This window comes from Salmo salar, chromosome 01 (genome assembly GCF_965601325.2).
Source record: "Salmo salar chromosome 01, fSalSal1, whole genome shotgun sequence".
NCBI classification, from domain to species: domain Eukaryota; kingdom Metazoa; phylum Chordata; class Actinopteri; order Salmoniformes; family Salmonidae; genus Salmo; species Salmo salar.
In genome coordinates this window covers 111,423,818-111,441,445 of record NC_138291.1, presented here as the reverse complement: position 1 = coordinate 111,441,445, position 17,628 = coordinate 111,423,818, and the positions used below count along the sequence as shown (strand labels likewise).

Sequence of the window (17,628 nt, the reverse complement as noted above, 5' to 3'; positions counted from 1 at the left end):
ATTTGGGTTTCACTGCCAAAATTAACATTCAACCATCTACTGTTCAGCGAAATAACAACACAATGTCAAATACAGGTAGCCTAGTCAAATAATTCACATCCAATCACATTAACCGTTACTCTCTCACGGGAATTCCACTAACCGCATGTATGGAGCCAAACGTAGCTGCTGCTCATGTTGGTATCTGTACTGATGGCGCAAAAGTCATGACAGGGAGACATGGTGGAGTCCTAACGTGCGTGCAAGCAGTTGCTCCCGACGCCACTTGGGTACACTGCAGCATCCACCTAGACTTGCTTACCAAGGGAACGCTTGACAGCTTGAAAGACGTTTTGGACACTACAGTGAAAATGGTTAACTTTGTTATAGCAAGGCCCCTGAACTCTCGTGTATTTTCTGCACTATGCAATGATATTGGCAGGGACCATGTAACGCTTTTACAACATACAGAAGTGCGCTGGTTATCAAGGGGCAAAGTAATGACACGTTTTTTTAAATTGAGACAAGCTTAAAGTTTTCTTTACTGACCATAATTTTCACTTGTCTGACCGCTTGCATGATGACGAGTTTCTCACACGACTGGTCTATCTGGGTGATGTTTTTTCTCGCCTGAAATATCTGAATCTAGGATTACAGGGACTGAGCAACTATATTCAATGTGCGGGACAAAATTGAGGCTCTGATTAATTGGGATCCGCCCCTTTTTTTAAATTTTCGCCTAAAATGACACCCAAATCTAACTGCCTGTAGCTCAGGACCTGAAGCAAGGATATGCATATTCTTGGTACCATTTGAAAAGAAACACTTTGAAGTTTATGTAAATGTGAAAGGAATGTAGGATAATATAACACAATATATCTGGTAAAAGATAATGCAAAGAAAAAACCAACAGTTCTTTTGTATTTTTTTGTACCATCATCTTTGAAATGCAAGAGAAAGGACATAATGTATTATTCTAGCCCAGGTATTATTCTAGATGTTGGCCACTAGATGGCATCAGTGTATGTGCAAAGTGTTAGACTGATCCAATGAACCATTGTATTTATGTAAAAATGTTTGTGTGAAGACTGCCCAAATGTGTCTAATTTGTTTATTAATAACTTTTCATGTTCAAAATTGTGCACTCACCTCAAACAATAGCATGATATTCTTTCACTGTAATAGCTACTGTAAATTGGACAGTGCAGTTAGATTAACAAGAATTTAAGCTATCTGCCAATATCAGATATGTCTATGTCCTTGTTACTTACCTCATGCTAATCGCATTAGCCTACGTTAGCTCAACCGTCCCATGGAAGGGACACCGATCCCGAAGAAGTTTTAAGAAGTATTTAATCAGAAGCTACTGCCAAGATTTCTTGATTGGGCTGTGCTCAGAGTATCCTGCCTTGGCAAATCATGCTGTTAAGACACTGATACCCTTTGCCACCATGTACCTATGTGAGAGTGGATTCTCGGCCCTCGCTAGCATGAAAACTAAATACAGGCACAGACTGTGTGGAAAATGATTTAAGACTGAGACTCTCTCCAATACAACCCAACATTGCAGAGTTATGTGCATCCTTTCAAGCACACCCTTCTCATTAACCTGTGGTGAGTTATTCACAATTTCCATGAACAAATAAGGTTTTAAATGTAAGATGGTTAAATAAAGAGCAAAATTATTGATTATTATTATTTGTGCCCTGGTCCTATAAGAGCTCTTTGTCACTTCCCACGAGCCGGCTTGTGACAAAAACTCACACTCAAACATAAATGTATCATATAGTGTGTGTGTGGCAGGCTTACAATGGCAAAAAACAACATTTGAGAGTGTGCTAACCCTGGTGCTAGAGGGGGTACAGCTGGAGGTTGAATGTGTGAAGGGGTACGGAACCACTGATCCACCGTAACTTGTCCAATAAGAAACGTTTGTTCTCCTTTTCTGTTGCAAAAGGTTTTGAAACAGTGAGCACTGGTGAATACATGACTCAGTTAATATCCCCTCATCTTTGAAGTGTTGATTGTGCTTTGGCTTATTATCAAATCTGTTATTATTGGGATTATTATATAATATTTACAACTTTACTTACAGATTAGACAAAAGGTACAATGTATTTTTATTTGACTGGGCATTTGAACAATATATTAATTCATATCAATGTGGCATTTAAATACAGGAACATACAGTATCTTCAACACAGTATATTTCCCACCTGTAGAAAATCTTCTGTTTACAGTGCATTACAACATTCCTCGCAAAATGTGTCAGACTGTTGCTAAGGCATTTCAAGAATACTGGGAAAATAACTGCACTGCAAACAGTAGAGCAACAATTCATTTAATTATACATTTATTGAAAATATCTCAGAATTTTACTTCAGAATATATTTCACGTTACATATACCAGAACATAAGAATGATAACAGTTTTGCTTCCCTCAACATGACAGAATTAACAATATTTATTTGGGATCGTTGAATAATACAGCAAGAGAAGTATTTGAATGACTTGTTGTAATAATCTGGAGTTCAGTAAACTCTACGATTAGCTCTCACTAGCATTTCACATTAAAGTATCCTGTTCCCAGATCAGTGTGTGCTGTATAGCCAACTCCTACAGCTGTTTTGATATACAGCACAAACCGATCCGGAACTGGGACCAGGCTAACATTAAAGCCCCTTTTTGTTCAAAAGTTCCATGCAGATGCCATGTCCTGTCTCTGTACCTCCTTCAGGTTGGCATGTATATCGGACTCGGCCATTGTCCACTAAAGTACATTAAATACAGTAAACCACCAATTCATTCATATCTGATGGAACTAAAACACTTAGATCTGCATTGTGGTACATGTCATTTCTGCCTTTCACTTTGGCTGTTTTTAACTAAACTAAACGGGATGTGAACACAGAAATGATCAGGAATGGACTGAAGTAGTCATAAGGCAGTAGTAGAGTATCCTGACTCAGTCTTTTTAAAGGTCCAGTACAGTCAACAACATGATTTACTGTATTTTACATATATATTTTCACACTATGAGGTTGGAATAATACTGTGAAATTGTGAAAATTATGATAATTTCCTTTTAGTGTAAGAGCTGTTTGAAAAGACTGCCTGAAATTTCAGCCTGTTTTGGTGAGAGGGAGTTTTGGCCTTACATGGTGACATCACCATGTAGTAAATTTGTTAATAGACCAATAAGAAAGAGAGTTCCAAACCTCTCTGCCAATAACAGCTAGTTTTCAGTTTCCCCTCCCCACTCAGAGCCACTTCCAGACAGTCCTAGCTAAACATTTGCTTGAGAAATTGCTCTTTGCTACAAAGCTATTTTTGTTTTTTCTTTTTGACCATTTTAATTGAAAACAATCACAGTAAGGTACTTCATTGTTACCCAGAAATGCCAGATATTGAGATAAAAATAGCTGCATTGGACCTTTAAAATCGTTTAAAAAGGTGCTCAAATAATTCATTTTAGAAGTCCTGTGCAACTGCCAAAGGAGAAAAGTACTAAAAGCAATACATTTTCATGCCATTTTCTTTCAGTAAATGAAAACCACAATGGCAAAAAATACACAATAAATGCATACAGAACATTTTGTCAAGTTAACATACAAACTGAATCTTTCAAGTTGAATGAAAAGCAACTCCCCTATTGAACAATCTCCTAAGTCACAATCTGACCCTCTGTAGAACATCCAAAGGCCCCTGGATCTTCTACTGACCAAATAACACCTGGGCCTACTGCATGTGTTACTACCTTACTGAGGAAAACACATCACCCAGAATGCCTCCGTGTTAATGTTATCTTTTACATGCTATACGACTGTCTCAGGTAACAACTAACTGACTTTATTTAGCTAGTGTCAAGGAGATCAGGGCAGTTGTTTAGGTTATGACAAAGACCACACTTTTAAGCGTTGGCCCAATAACCAAAAGGTCACTGGTTCGAATCCCAGAGTTGACTAGGCAGGGGGGGGGGGGGGGGGGGGGATATATGCTGATGTACCCTTGAGCAAGGCACTTAACCCTAACTGCTCCTGTAAGTTGCTCTGGATAAGAGCATCTGCTAAATGTCTGAAAACATTTTAAAATCTTGTACAATCTTATGACCTAGGTAGCTTGCTAAACAGCTTTATCCAGCTACAAGGGGCTAATAATGACCCTATGGTATGGCTGCACTAGACATGTCCAACCAATGGCACATTAAGAGTACATAGAGGTAACTGACAAAATAAAACACCACCACGAGCCAGAACAGCTTCACCTTGGCATAGAGTCTACAAGTGTCTGGAACTCTGTTGGAGGGATGCGACACCATTATTCCAGGAGAAATTCCTCCAGTTGGTGTTTTGTTGGCAGTGGTGTAAAACACTGCATCAGGCGTCGCTCCAGAATCTCCCATAAGTGTTCAATTGGGTTGAGATCTGGTGACTGAGACGACCATGGCATATGGTTTACATCGTTTTCATGCTCATCAAACCACTCTTGCCCTGTGGATGGGGCATTGTCATCCTATGGGGACATAGCCATGGTAGCCATAATAATGGCCTGCCCAGCATTTTTATGCATGACCCTAAGCATAATGGAATGTTAATTGCTTAATTAACTCAGGAAACCACACCTGTGTGGAAGCACCTGCTTCAATACACTTTGCATCCCCGATTTACTCAAGCGTTATTATTTTGGCAGTTAAATTTATTATCAAATATTACGAGAAAAATCAACTGACATTTTCATCTTGGCAGAGAGGAAGGTATGGAAGAAATGTACCGTATAGTAGTTGTTGAATGTTTTAAACTAAATGTGGATTAACTCCTTATATAACCGTGTTATCAATAAGTTAAATATTATGATACTGGGGATACTGGGGCAGGTAGCCTAGTGGTTAGAGCGTTGGACCAGTAACCAGCAGGTAACCTAGTGGTTAGAGCGTTGGGCCAGTAACCAGCAGGTAACCTAGTGGTCAGAGCGTTGGACCAGTAACCAGCAGGTAGCCTAGTGGTTCGAGCGTTGGACCAGTAACCAGCAGGTAGCCTAGTGGTTAGAGCGTTGGACCAGTAACCAGCAGGTAGCCTAGTGGTTAGAGCGTTGGACCAGTAACTAGCAGGTAGCCTAGTGGTTAGAGCGTTGGACCAGTAACCAGCAGGTAGCCTAGTGGTTAGAGAGTTGGGCCAGTAACCAGCAGGTAGTCTAGTGGTTAGAGCGTTGGGCCAGTAACCAGCAGGTAGCCTAGTGGTTAGAGTGTTGGCCCAGTAACCAGCAGGTAGCCTGTGGTTAGAGCGTTGGACCAGTAACCGGCAGGTAGCCTAGTGGTTAGAGAGTTGGACCAGTAACCGGCAGGTAGCCTAGTGGTTAGAGCGTTGGACCAGTAACCAGCAGGTAGCCTAGTAGTTAGAGCGTTGGACCAGTAACCAGCAGGTAGCCTAGTGGTTAGAGCGTTGGACTAGTAACCAGCAGGTAGCCTAGTGGTTAGAGGGTTGGGTCAGTAACCAGCAGGTAGCCTAGTGGTTAGAGTGTTGGGCCAGTAACCAGCAGGTAGCCTGTGGTTAGAGCGTTGGACCAGTAACCGGCAGGTAGCCTAGTGGTTAGAGAGTTGGACCAGTAACCGGCAGGTAGCCTAGTGGTTAGAGCGTTGGACCAGTAACCAGCAGGTAGCCTAGTGGTTAGAGCGTTGGACCAGTAACCAGCAGGTAGCCTAGTGGTTAGAGCGTTGGACCAGTAACCAGCAGGTAGCCTAGTGGTTAGAGCGTTGGACTAGTAACCAGCAGGTAGCCTAGTGGTTAGAGGGTTGGGTCAGTAACCAGCAGGTAGCCTAGTGGTTAGAGTGTTGGGCCAGTAACCAGCAGGTAGCCTAGTGGTTAGAGTGTTGGACCGGTAGCCTAGTGGTTAGAATGTTGGACCAGTAACCAGCAGGTAGCCTAGTGGTTAGAGCGTTGGGCCAGTAACCAGCAGGTAGCCTAGTGGTTAGAGAGTTGGGCCAGTAACCAGCAGGTAGCCTAGTGGTTAGAGTGTTGGACCGGTAGCCTAGTGGTTAGAATGTTGGACCAGTAACCAGCAGGTAGCCTAGTGGTTATGGCGTTGGGCCAGTAACCAGCAGGTAGCCTAGTGGTTAGAGAGTTGGGCCAGTAACCAGCAGGTAGCCTAGTGGTTAGAGCGTTGGGCCAGTAACCAGCAGGTAGCCTAGTGGTTAGAGCGTTGGGCCAGTAACCAGCAGGTAGCCTAGTGGTTAGACCGTTGGACCAGTAACCGGCAGGTAGCCTAGTGGTTAGAGCGTTGGACCAGTAACCAGCAGGTAGCCTAGTGGTTAGAGCGTTGGACCAGTAACCAGCAGGTAGCCTAGTGGGTAGAGCGTTGGACCAGTAACCAGCAGGTAGCCTAGTGGTTAGAGCGTTTGGTCAGTAACTGAAAGGTTGCTAGATCAAATCCCTGACCTGACAAAGCAAAAATCTGTTGTTCTGCCCCTGAACAAGGCATTTAACCCACTGTTCCTAGGCTGTCATTGAAAATAAGAATTTGTTCTTAACTTACTTGCCAAGGTAAAAATAAATACTGCAGGTCCCTCTTCAGAAGTACATTTTATGGCCATAATCCTAACAACTACATTTTACATTCACCTTTTACTAGTTTACCTTTATCAACGAAATAATTTTTTATTGAGTTGTTTTTTTGTCAATTCAATTAAAAATGCTGTAGACTACAAATAGCTTGTACAAAGTACACACAGCCTACGGTAGAATGGCCATGGCAGAGAACTGTTTTATATTCATGGCCGGATTACCAACTGGGAAATTAGCTTTAAAACGGCACATTTTTATCTCTGCCCCATGGCAAAATGTGTACAATTGCAGGGAGTCAGCTTTAAAAAATGTCTTGCTCTACCGCCATGAGGGGGGGGGTCCAAAATATTCTCACCTAGGGCCCCAGATGTGGTTAGTCAGCCCTGCTTCGATAAGAAACAGCACATTCAAAAATATTTTTTTACTAATATATATATATAGCTCTAACCTGGTTGAAAATCTAGGGAGGGGAGCATGTATTCTTCTAAGAAGTATAAAATCTCTAATCTCTTTTTGTGACAGTACCGTCATGTCTGTGCTTTATTCAGTTCCACTGCGACCCCTCTCAATAAAGTAAGTCCTTATGTATACTTTAAACACTTTGCTGTAAACTGTAACAATGTTGAATAAGAACCAAGTCAGTTGAAACCTAATAAATCTCATATACTCTATGAAATGGAACATGGTTTTCCACGTTTCAAGACTCTATTCCTTATTAATATCCAATAATCATTGAGTATTAAAGTAACTGTCCACTGTTTCCAGAGTTTTATGAAATATGACTTGTAATAAATTACAATGAGTGAAATAGTTTCTTACAAATGTTTTAATTAAGTCTGTTAAAAAGCAGCTTTTCTGTGTTGGAATGGTGTGGGCGTATATACCGGTCATTATAAATATTAATGTGAGTAAGCCGCTGATTGGCCAGAACATCATACTATATGAGGAAATAGCAAGCATTTTTTAAACCGTCTGTTTGAGATACAAGTTTGAAGTGGGATTTTTGAAGTGATTTTTCTTCCTCCAATTTATGCTTTGGCCACAAATACAAGTATAGGACGAGTCCGCAACATTATTTGGGTATGAGTAAACAGAATATGACCTTTTAAAAGTGAGATTTTCACTGGACAGTTACTTTAAGAATAGAAAAGTATCTGTTTTGGTTACATGACCCACATTACATGAAAGCTATGGACACAACTGACAGCTTCACTTCAAGATGGAGATTTCAAGGTGTCACAACAACAAGTTTAAAAAGCTTTCTTATTTTTCTAATCTCTCCTTTAATACTTGACTGCGGTTTAAGAAACTCTGGATTGATTGCCTATGCAACATCAACGTACCATTGCAGCAGAAGAAGCATTCACAGCTCAGGAATACCTCCTCCAGCCTACTGAGGGAGGCTTGACCAATGGCAGCATACCAGCTTTGGCAACAGACAGATTTGTACCATTTCACACAACAGACTATTTGCTGCAGCGAAGAAGAAATGAAACAGTAAAACATCAGGTGATTAAAAGTCCCTATTTAAAAGCTAACATGAATCTTTAAGAAGTCTTTAGGAAATGTATAGCTCACAAAGGAGAAGAGTGAAGCTGTGACGTAGCTACAAGATAGAGAAGCATCTCTCAAAATTACACTGCAAACTAAGCTTTTGTCAGTTTTCTCTCTATATTTTTTTTACATTAGTTTTGTTTTGGAGCTTTTTTGAGATTGGGGAAACCTCTTAGCCACTCCGGTTCCGGGTGCTTCCGTCCCCAGTGCGCTGAGCCCGGGACAGCACTATTTCAGGGGACACTCTCTTGCAGTCCTTTGCCAGGCCGAGGAAACACATCAAGTCGATGAAACAGGTGGTCAGGTTCAGTCTGCAGCCAAACTCACTTGATGCATAATCATAAGGGAAGGTGTGGTGATAGTTATGGAATCCTTCACCTGAAAAAGTGACAGGAAACCATAGTTTGGCCATTATTTACACAGAAAAAAATATTCAAGATAACTTGTAAGATGTGAACACCCACAGGCCGAGGAAACCCTCCCCTAACCCGGACGACGCTGGGCCAATTGTGCGCCGCCCCAGGGTCTCCCGGTCACGACAGAGCCTGGACTCGAACCCAGGATCTCTAGTGGCACAGCTAGCAATGCGAAGCAGTGCCTTAGACCACTGCGCCACTCAGGAGGCCCCAGTATAGAGTCATCTACGATATAACTACATGTTATAAAGGAGCGACTTAATGAAGTTAAGGTATTTTAAAATGGCAAGAGGTAGCTAACATACCTATGGCACTAAGGGTGACAAACTTGTTCTCTCTGGGGTTGATGTTGGTGTCGTAGGGCCGGTTTCCCCACATGTGGGCAGCACTGTTGACCAGCCAGGTAGCGTTCAGTACCAGGGTGTATCTCAGCAGGCCTGGCACGAAGTAGCCCAGCCACAGGCTCTCTCCCCACAGGCACCAAGGAACAAACATGGGGATGGAGAAGCACATCAGCACCACTGACATCTTGTAATACCTGTGGAGAAGACCAGAGTACAGAGACATATCCTCCATCACATCTTGTAATACCCATCATACGGAGGCAGCACAGAAGATACACTGACAGTTTGAATAGACATGTAACAGCAGCTACTCTTCGTGGGGTCCGGCAACATTAAGGCAGTTATACAATTTTGAAAAACATTACAATACATTCATAACAGATTTCACAACACACTAAGTGTGTGCCCTCAGGTCCCTAATCCACTACCACATACAGGACCCAGCACAGCAGATAGACTGACATCCTAACAGACTAGAGGTCGACCGATTATGATTTTCCAGCGCCGATACCGATTAATCGGCCGATTTATATATGTACTAATAACAATTGCAACAATACTGAATGAACACTTATTTTAACTTAATACATAAATAAAATCAATTTAGTCTCAAATAAATAATGAAACATGTTCAATTTGGTTTAAATAATGCAAAAACACAGTGTTGGAGAAGAAAGTAAAAGTGCAATATGTGCCATGTAAAAAAGCTAACGTTTAAGTGCCTTGCTCAGAACATGAGAACATATGAAAGCTGGTGGTTCCTTTAAACATGAGTCTTCAATATTCCCAGTTAAGAAGCTTTAGGTTGTAGTTATTATAGGAATATGTCTCTCTATACCATTTGTATTTCATACACCTTTGACTATTGGATGTTCTTATAGGCACTATAGTATTGCCAGCCCAATCTCGGGAGTTGATAGACTTGAAGTCATAAACAGCGCAATGCTTGAAGCACAGCGAAGAGCTGCTGGCAAATGCAGGAAAGTGCTGTTTGAATGAATGCTTACGAGCCTGCTGCTGCCTACCACCGCTCAGTCAGACTGCTCTATCAAATCATAGACTTAATTAGAATATAATAAACACACAGAAATACGAGCCTTAGGTCATTAACATGGTCGAATCCGGAAACTATCATTTCGAAAACAAAACGTTTATTCTTTCAGTGAAATACGGAACCGTTCCGTATTTTATCGAACGGGTTGCATCCCTAAGTCTAAATATTGCTGTTACATAGCACAACCTTCAATGTTATGTCATAATTATGTAAAATTCTGGCAAATTAATTATGGTCTTTGTTAGTAAGAAAATGTCTTCACAGTTCGCAACGAGCCAGGCGGCCCAAACTGCTGCATATACCCTGACTCTGCTTGCACAGAACGCAAGAGAAGTGACACAATTTCCATAGTTAAAATAAATTCATGTTAGCAGGCAATATTAACTAAATATGCAGGTTTAAAAATATATGTGTATTGATTGATACTTGTGTATTAATTTAAGAAAGGCATTGATGTTTATACATTGGTGCAACGACAGTGCTTTTTTTTGCGATTGCGCTTGTTAAATCATCACCCGTTGGCGAAGTAGGCTGTGATTCGATGAGAAATTAACAGGCACCGCATCGATTATATGCAACGCAGGACAAGCTAGTTAAACTAGTAATATCATCAACCATGTGTAGTTAACTAGTGATTATGTTAAGATTGATTGTTTTTTATAAGATAAGTTTAATGCTAGCTAGCACCTTACCGTGGCTCCTTGCTGCACTCGCATAACAGGTGGTCAGCCTGCCACGCAGTCTTCTCGTGGAGTGCAATAATCGGCCATGATTGGTGTCCAAAAATGCCGATTACCGATTGTTATGAAAACTTGAAGTCGGCCCTGCCGATTAATCAGTCGACCTCTATTTATTTATTTCACCTTTATTTAACCAGGTAAACTAGTTGAGAACAAGTTCTCATTTACAACTGCAACCTGGCCAAGATAAAGCAAAGCAGTGTGACACAAACAACAACACAGAGTTACACATGGAATAAACAAGCGAACAGTCAATATAACAGACCTTTCTGTACAGGACCCAACACAGCAGCTAGACTGTCAGTCTAACAGACCTCTCTCTACAGGGCCCAACACAGCAGATAGACTGACAGTCTCTCTCTCTCTGTACAGGACCCAACACAGCAGATAGACTGTCAGTCTAACAGTCTCTCTCTCTACAGGACCCAACACAGTAACACTGTCTCGGCTGGCAGCCTCTTCTTTGACAGATGATCACATTATTCAGTTACAAATACACAACATGAGGTCATGGATGTTCCAGATCTCCATTGTTAAGAGGCTTCTGAAACCTTGTGAGTCATATTGATGATCTAACTATGAATAGGCTGGGTTTAGTGGGGAGTGTCGTCACAGATTATAGAGTGAACAGAAACAGTTATGGAAGAGAAAATTCAACAAATACTGTTTAAATTGATCATCAGGAAGGAATACATACTTCCTCTGGAACATGACAACTTTGTCAGCCTTCAAGTCACTGAGCTCCAGCTTCTTCCCCTTCTCAATGACGTCTGGGTGTTTACGCACCAGGAGCCAACCGATGTGGGCAAAGAAGAACCCTCGGACGGCGTTGTGGGGGTCGGCATCGGTCTCTGAAAACTTGTGGTGAACTCTGTGGTCCCGAGCCCATTCAAAGATGTCATTCTGTAATGGGGTGTGGGGGGGCAAAGACAAATATTTACACATAGAATCCACAGAATGGGCCTGATGGCATAATGGGTGGACTTGGCAGCCATTTTGAGTGTACCCATGCCTAGGTCGTTAATATACTGGTAAAGACAGCGGAATAATTCCATGCAGAGCGTTTGAAAAGTAACAAATTCATTGGACCGGTGCCGTTGCTGATTCTACAGGATTAGCATTGAAAACGTGACCAGCGGTCGGGACATCAAGTAATAAAGTGGATGTAGATCATTTGAAAAACGTTTTTAAATGACCAGAACAACAGTTATTGTGTTTACTGAGTAGTTAGCTGAAATGAACTACGATTGTTTATTCTCCACTTTCATGGCCAACTTTCAGTACTGCTAACATTCACTTCCAGTCATTTTTACTCGCTAATCCTGTAGAATCAGCAACGCGGCGCTGGTCCAATGAATTTGTTCATTTTCAAACGCTTCTGCATGGAATTACTACATTGGCCTAAACTTTGTTATCTTCAAACTAGACCAATCCAGGAAATAAAAGCAGGAAGCGTACCTTTCAATCTTTGCTGTGTTGTCAACTCAAATTACATTACAAAAATACATCCCATTGCCTGTGACGTATACAGTATTCAGACCCATTCACTTTTTCCAAACTTTTGTTACAGCATTATTCTAAAATTGATTTAAAAAATAATTCTAATCAATCTACACACAATACCCCGTAATGACAAATGTATGAAAAAACAACAACGGAAATATCACATTTACATAAGTATTCAGACCCTTTACTCAGTACTTTATTGAAGCACCTTTGGCAGCGATTACAGCCTTGAATCTTCTTGCGTATGATGCTACAAGCTTGGCACACCTGTATTTGGGGAGTTTCTCCTATTCTTCTCTGCAGATCCTCACAAGTCCCGTCAGGTTGGATGGGGGAATGTCGTGGCACAGCTAGTTACAGGTCTCTCCTGGGATGTTCAATCGGGTCCAAGTCCGGGCTCTGGCTGGGCCACTCAAGGACATTCAGAGACTTGTCCCGAGGCCATTCCTGCGTTGTCTTGGCTGTGCTTAGGGTCGTTGTCCTGTTGGAAGGTGAACGTTCGCCCCCAGTCTGAGGTTCTGAGCGCTCTGGAGCAGATTTTCATCAAGGACCTCTCTGTACTTTGCTCCGTTCATCTCTGCCTCGATCCTGACTCTTCTCCCAGTCCCTGCCGCTGAAAAACATCCCAACAACATGATGCTGCCACCATTATGCTTCACCGTAGGGATGGTTCCAGGTTTCCTCCAGACATGATGCTGCCACCACTATGCTTCACCATAGGGATGGTTCCAGGTTTCCTCCAGACATGATGCTGCCACCACCATGCTTCACCGTAGGGATGGTTCCAGGTTTCCTCCAGACATGATGCTGCCACCACCATGCTTCACCGTAGGGATGGTTCCAGGTTTCCTCCAGACATGATGCTGCCACCACCATGCTTCACCGTAGGGATGGTTCCAGGTTTCCTCCAGACGTTATTCAGGCCAAAGAGTTTAATCTTGGTTTCATCAGAGATTCTTGTTTCTCATGGTGTGAGTCTTCAGGTTCCTTTTGGCAAACTCCAAGCAGGCTGTTTTTATTTTGTATTTAACCTTTATTTAACTAGGCAAGTCAGGTTAGGGCTAGGGGGCAGTATTGACACGGCCGGATAAAAAAACGTACCCGATTTAATCTGGTTACTACTCCTGCCCAGTAACTAGAATATGCATATAATTATTGGCTTTGGATAGAAAACACCCTAAAGTTTCTAAAACTGTTTGAATGGTGTCTGTGAGTATAACAGAACTCATATGGCAGGCAAAACCCTGAGACAAATCCTGACAGGAAACTGAAATCTGATGTGTGGAAATCACTTCAAACATTTGCCACTGAAACACACAGGGGCTTGTGGATCATTTTGCACTTCCTATGGCTTCCACTAGATGTCCCCAGTCTTTACAAAGTGGTTTGAGTCTCCTACTATCAACATTGACTGAGAGCCTGTTTATCTTGGTCACAGGGGATGGGCCATTACCATTGTGACGTCGGCGCCCATGGGTACTCTCCCTTTTCGAAACGTTTTGAAAGACAATGCAACCGTCCCAATGGAATATTATTGAAGCCCTGGTTGAAAAAGCCCCTAAAGATTTATGTTATAAAACGTTTGACATGTTTGAACGAACTTAAATATATATTTTTTTGCTCATTCCTGACGACAAGTCAGACGCACACGGTACATTTTCACTAGCCTTCGGAGCGCACTAACACTATTGGGACATAAATTATTAACTTTTTTTAACAAAACTACATTTGTTATGGACCTGGGATTCCTAGAAGTGCCTTCTGATAAAGATAATCAAAGGTAAGGGATTATTTACAATAGTATTTTTGATGGTTGATCGTTCCAAGATGGCTCCAACATTTATAGCCTAGACTTTTTTTCTGGGCATACCACGTCGTTTATTGCAAAGTGTGATTTCCCAGTAAAGTTATTTTTAAATCTGGCAAAGAGATGGCATTCAAGACATGTTAATCTATAAGTCTTTGAATGACAATATTACATTTTAACAATGTTTTCGAATAGTAATTTTGTAAATTGTAGCGCTAATAAACCGGAAGCATTTGAGGCAAAAGATTTTCTGAACGTCATGCGCCGATGTAAAATGCTGTTTTTATATATAAATATGAACTTTATCGAACAAAAAATGCATGTGTTGTGTAACATGATGTCCTAGGAGTGTCATCTGATGAAGGTTGTCAAAGGTTAGTGCTGCATTTAGCTGTGTTTTGGGTATTTGTGATGCATGCTAGTTGCTTTGAAAATGGCTGTGTGATTATTTCTGGCTGGGTACTCTGCTGACATAATCGAATGTTTTGCTTTTGCTGTAAAGCCTTTTTGAAATCGGACAACGTGGTTCGATTCAGGAGAGGTGTATCTATAAAACGGTGTAAAATAGTCATATGTTTGAGAAATTGAAGTTATAGCATTTGAGGTTTTGCATTTAGCGTGACGCGATTCCACTGGCTGTTGATTAGGGTGGGACGCAAGCGTCCCACTGGCCCAGAGAGGTTAAGAACAAATTCTTATCTACAATGATGGCCTACCAAAAGGACACAACACTACATAAAGAGAGACCTAAGACAACAACATAGCAAGGCAGCAACACATGATAAAACAGCATGGTAGCAACACAACATGACAACAACATGGTAGCAACACAACATGGTAGCAGCACAAAACATGGTACAAACATTATTGGGCACAGACAACAGCACAAAAGGCTGTCATGTGCCTTTTACTGAAGAAGGGCTTCCGTCTGGCCACTCTACCATAAAAGGCCTGATTGGTGGAGTGCTGCAGAGATGGTTGTCCTTCTGGAAGGTTCTCCCTTCTCCACAGAGGAACTCTGGAGCTCTGTCAGAGTGACCATTGGGTTCTTGGTCACCTCCCTGACCAAGGCCCTTCTCTCCCGATTGTTCAGTTTGGCCCTGCAGCCAGCTCCAAGTAGAGTCTTGTTGGTTCCAAACTTGTTCCATTTGAGAATGATGGAGGCCACCGTGTTCTTGGGGACTTTCAATGCTGCAGAAATGTTTTGGTACCCTCTCCCAGATCTGAGCCTCAACACAATCCTGTCTCGGAGCTCTACGGACAATTCCTTCGACTTCATGGCTTGTTTTTTTCTCTGACATGCACTGTTAACTGTGGGACCTTATATAGACAGGTGTGGGTCTTTCCAAATCATGTCCAATTGAATTGACCACAGGTGGACTCCACTCAAGTAGTAGAAACATCTCAAGGATGATCAATGGAAACAGGACGCACCTGAGCTCAATTTCGAGTCTCATAGCAAAGGGTCTGAATACTTACGTAAACACGTTTTTTTTTTAATACATTTGCAAAAATGTCTCAAAACCTGTTTACGCTTTGTCATTATGGGGCATTGTGTGTAAATTGCTGAGGATTAAAAATATATATACTTAATCCATTTTAGAATAAGGCTGTAACGTAACAAAATGTGGATGAAGTCAAGGGGTCTGAATATTTCCCAAAGGCACTGTAAATTAGCATAATTTGAATGAACATTGTACATTACAACCTGATCTCGCGATAGCTCACATTCTGAGTGCATGCAGTCGTCTGCTTGACCAGGCTAACAGAATGATACTTTGGGAAAGTTTGTTCATCATAACAAATGAAGATGTTTTGTGTTTATACCGTTACTGTCTGTCTTCTGATGTTCAACCCGGTTAAATAAAGGTGAAGTGGGAAAGACATGTTTTACCTGAAAGGCCATGGAGTTGGCAGTGGCAAGAAAGATTCTGAGAGGTAACGAGGCCTTGTAGGACCTGTGGCTCCATAGCCGGTGAGCCCCCGCAGTCACTCCTAAAGCACTTGTTAAAAAGCAAAACACAGCTGTGTGGAAAGAGAGAGAACAAGGAAGATAGAGGAACAAAATCTATTTAATGGTCAGATGACAACAGCTCCTCGTGCAGAATCATTTGCAAGGTAAACAGAGGAAACATGACCATAAACATACATAGCATAAGGTGGCAGAGATCAAGAATGGGTCCTGTACTCTCTGTTTTTCCTAAAACAATCATTCATTTGTTTGCCATCTAATCCAGAAAAAAGGTCTGCTATTCCATAACAGGATATAAAGGAGCGATAGTGAATAATACTAATAATATACACTTAGGGTCACATTAGAATGTCTCTTTTCCATAGAATCATTCATTTGGAGCTTATCTCCGGAATACAATAATCATATGTGGTTAGGACTTTTTCATGAATGCATAATAACCATTATTTCTAGAACTTTCTACATGTCTGGTTATTATAGTATTACAGTTGCAGAGAAATGACAACCATCCGTGTCCACCAGCAGGGGAGAGAGAAAGAGGCAGAGAGATATGGCGCTACGCAGCACTGAAGACTGGCGAATCCAGCAGTGCTGGGGGCCCAATCAGATGTGAAAATTAACTACGCCATAAAAACAATTTGAATGTAAAACTCAGTTCATTTGAAATAACAAGTGGGTTAGCTTTATCATACTTACACCAAGCCCAGGTCAAAACATGAGCAGATGGGACGAGGGAGATGCCGTACACGGCTCCAATGTGCAATAAAGTCATCAATATGATATTTTTCCACACGATTCTCATTGAAGGTTTAGGACCTTCTTTCTCTTTGTACGTTTCATCAAACACATCATCTCTTTTTGTCGCCGATTCTGCGAGCACATCCCCGTTCCTGTGTCTCCCCGGACCCTCTATCTCCGTGTCAGTCATCCTCGCCGTGATTTTGTTGATGAATGAAACTGGCAACGAAAGCAGACATTTTGTTACCTTCAAAATACGAGACATCACAACAGTCATAAAATAGTGGCATGAATGTGAATTAAATGTATTGTTTCTGCAGAAACTGACATTTTTAGCTAATGTCACTCGAAATCGTGGTTAACGTTGCACGATGGTTACAAAACCTGTCTGTTGCTGGGTGATGCTGAACACTGGCATCAAGACGCCGCGTAACGTTAGCTAGCTAATGTTGGATGAAAAGTCCCAGTATTATATGATATAAAATATCAAACGTACCTTATGAAGACTACTTCTGTTGATTGATGGGAACAAATACGACAGAATCAAGTTTGAAATGGTGCTAAACGGCACTGAATTGGAAATAATATCGTGCTGTGTGATGAGCTAAGTTACACAGTGTTGCTGAAGCAGGTTACCTTGCTAGGTGCTACGGGGTTGGACAAGATATTTACGAGACTGTAATTGGACAAGCTGGGTTTGATACCACCTTTCTGGCGACGTTTCATTGGTTGTCCTGTTATCTGATGTTCACGTTGTTATAAAACCTGGTTATAGAATATTCTCATCATTTACATAATAATATACTACAGTCTGGTTTTCATGTCTCTGCATAGTCACGTACAAATTACCTCAACTAACCTGTACCCCTGCAAACTGACTCAGTACCGGTACCCCCTGTATATAGCCTCTTATTGTTATTTTATTGTGTTACTTTGGATTATTTTTTTTTACTTTGGAAAA

The 17,628-nt window shown here is 41.5% G+C and overlaps 1 protein-coding gene across 1 annotated transcript; it reads right to left on the bottom strand.

The window, feature by feature from the left end:
- Positions 1–7,344: 7,344 nt before the first annotated feature.
- acod (Acyl-CoA desaturase) lies at positions 7,345–17,253 on the bottom strand. Its single transcript, NM_001139980.1, has 6 exons — positions 17,164–17,253; positions 16,626–16,886; positions 15,852–15,982; positions 11,342–11,547; positions 8,812–9,044; positions 7,345–8,468 (listed from the first exon to the last, which is right to left on the bottom strand). The coding sequence occupies exons 2-6, from the start codon at positions 16,855–16,857 to the stop codon at positions 8,263–8,265; spliced, it is 1,008 nt and encodes a 335-aa protein (NP_001133452.1). The 5' UTR covers positions 16,858–16,886; positions 17,164–17,253; the 3' UTR covers positions 7,345–8,262.
- Between the last annotated feature and the right edge of the window lie 375 nt (positions 17,254–17,628).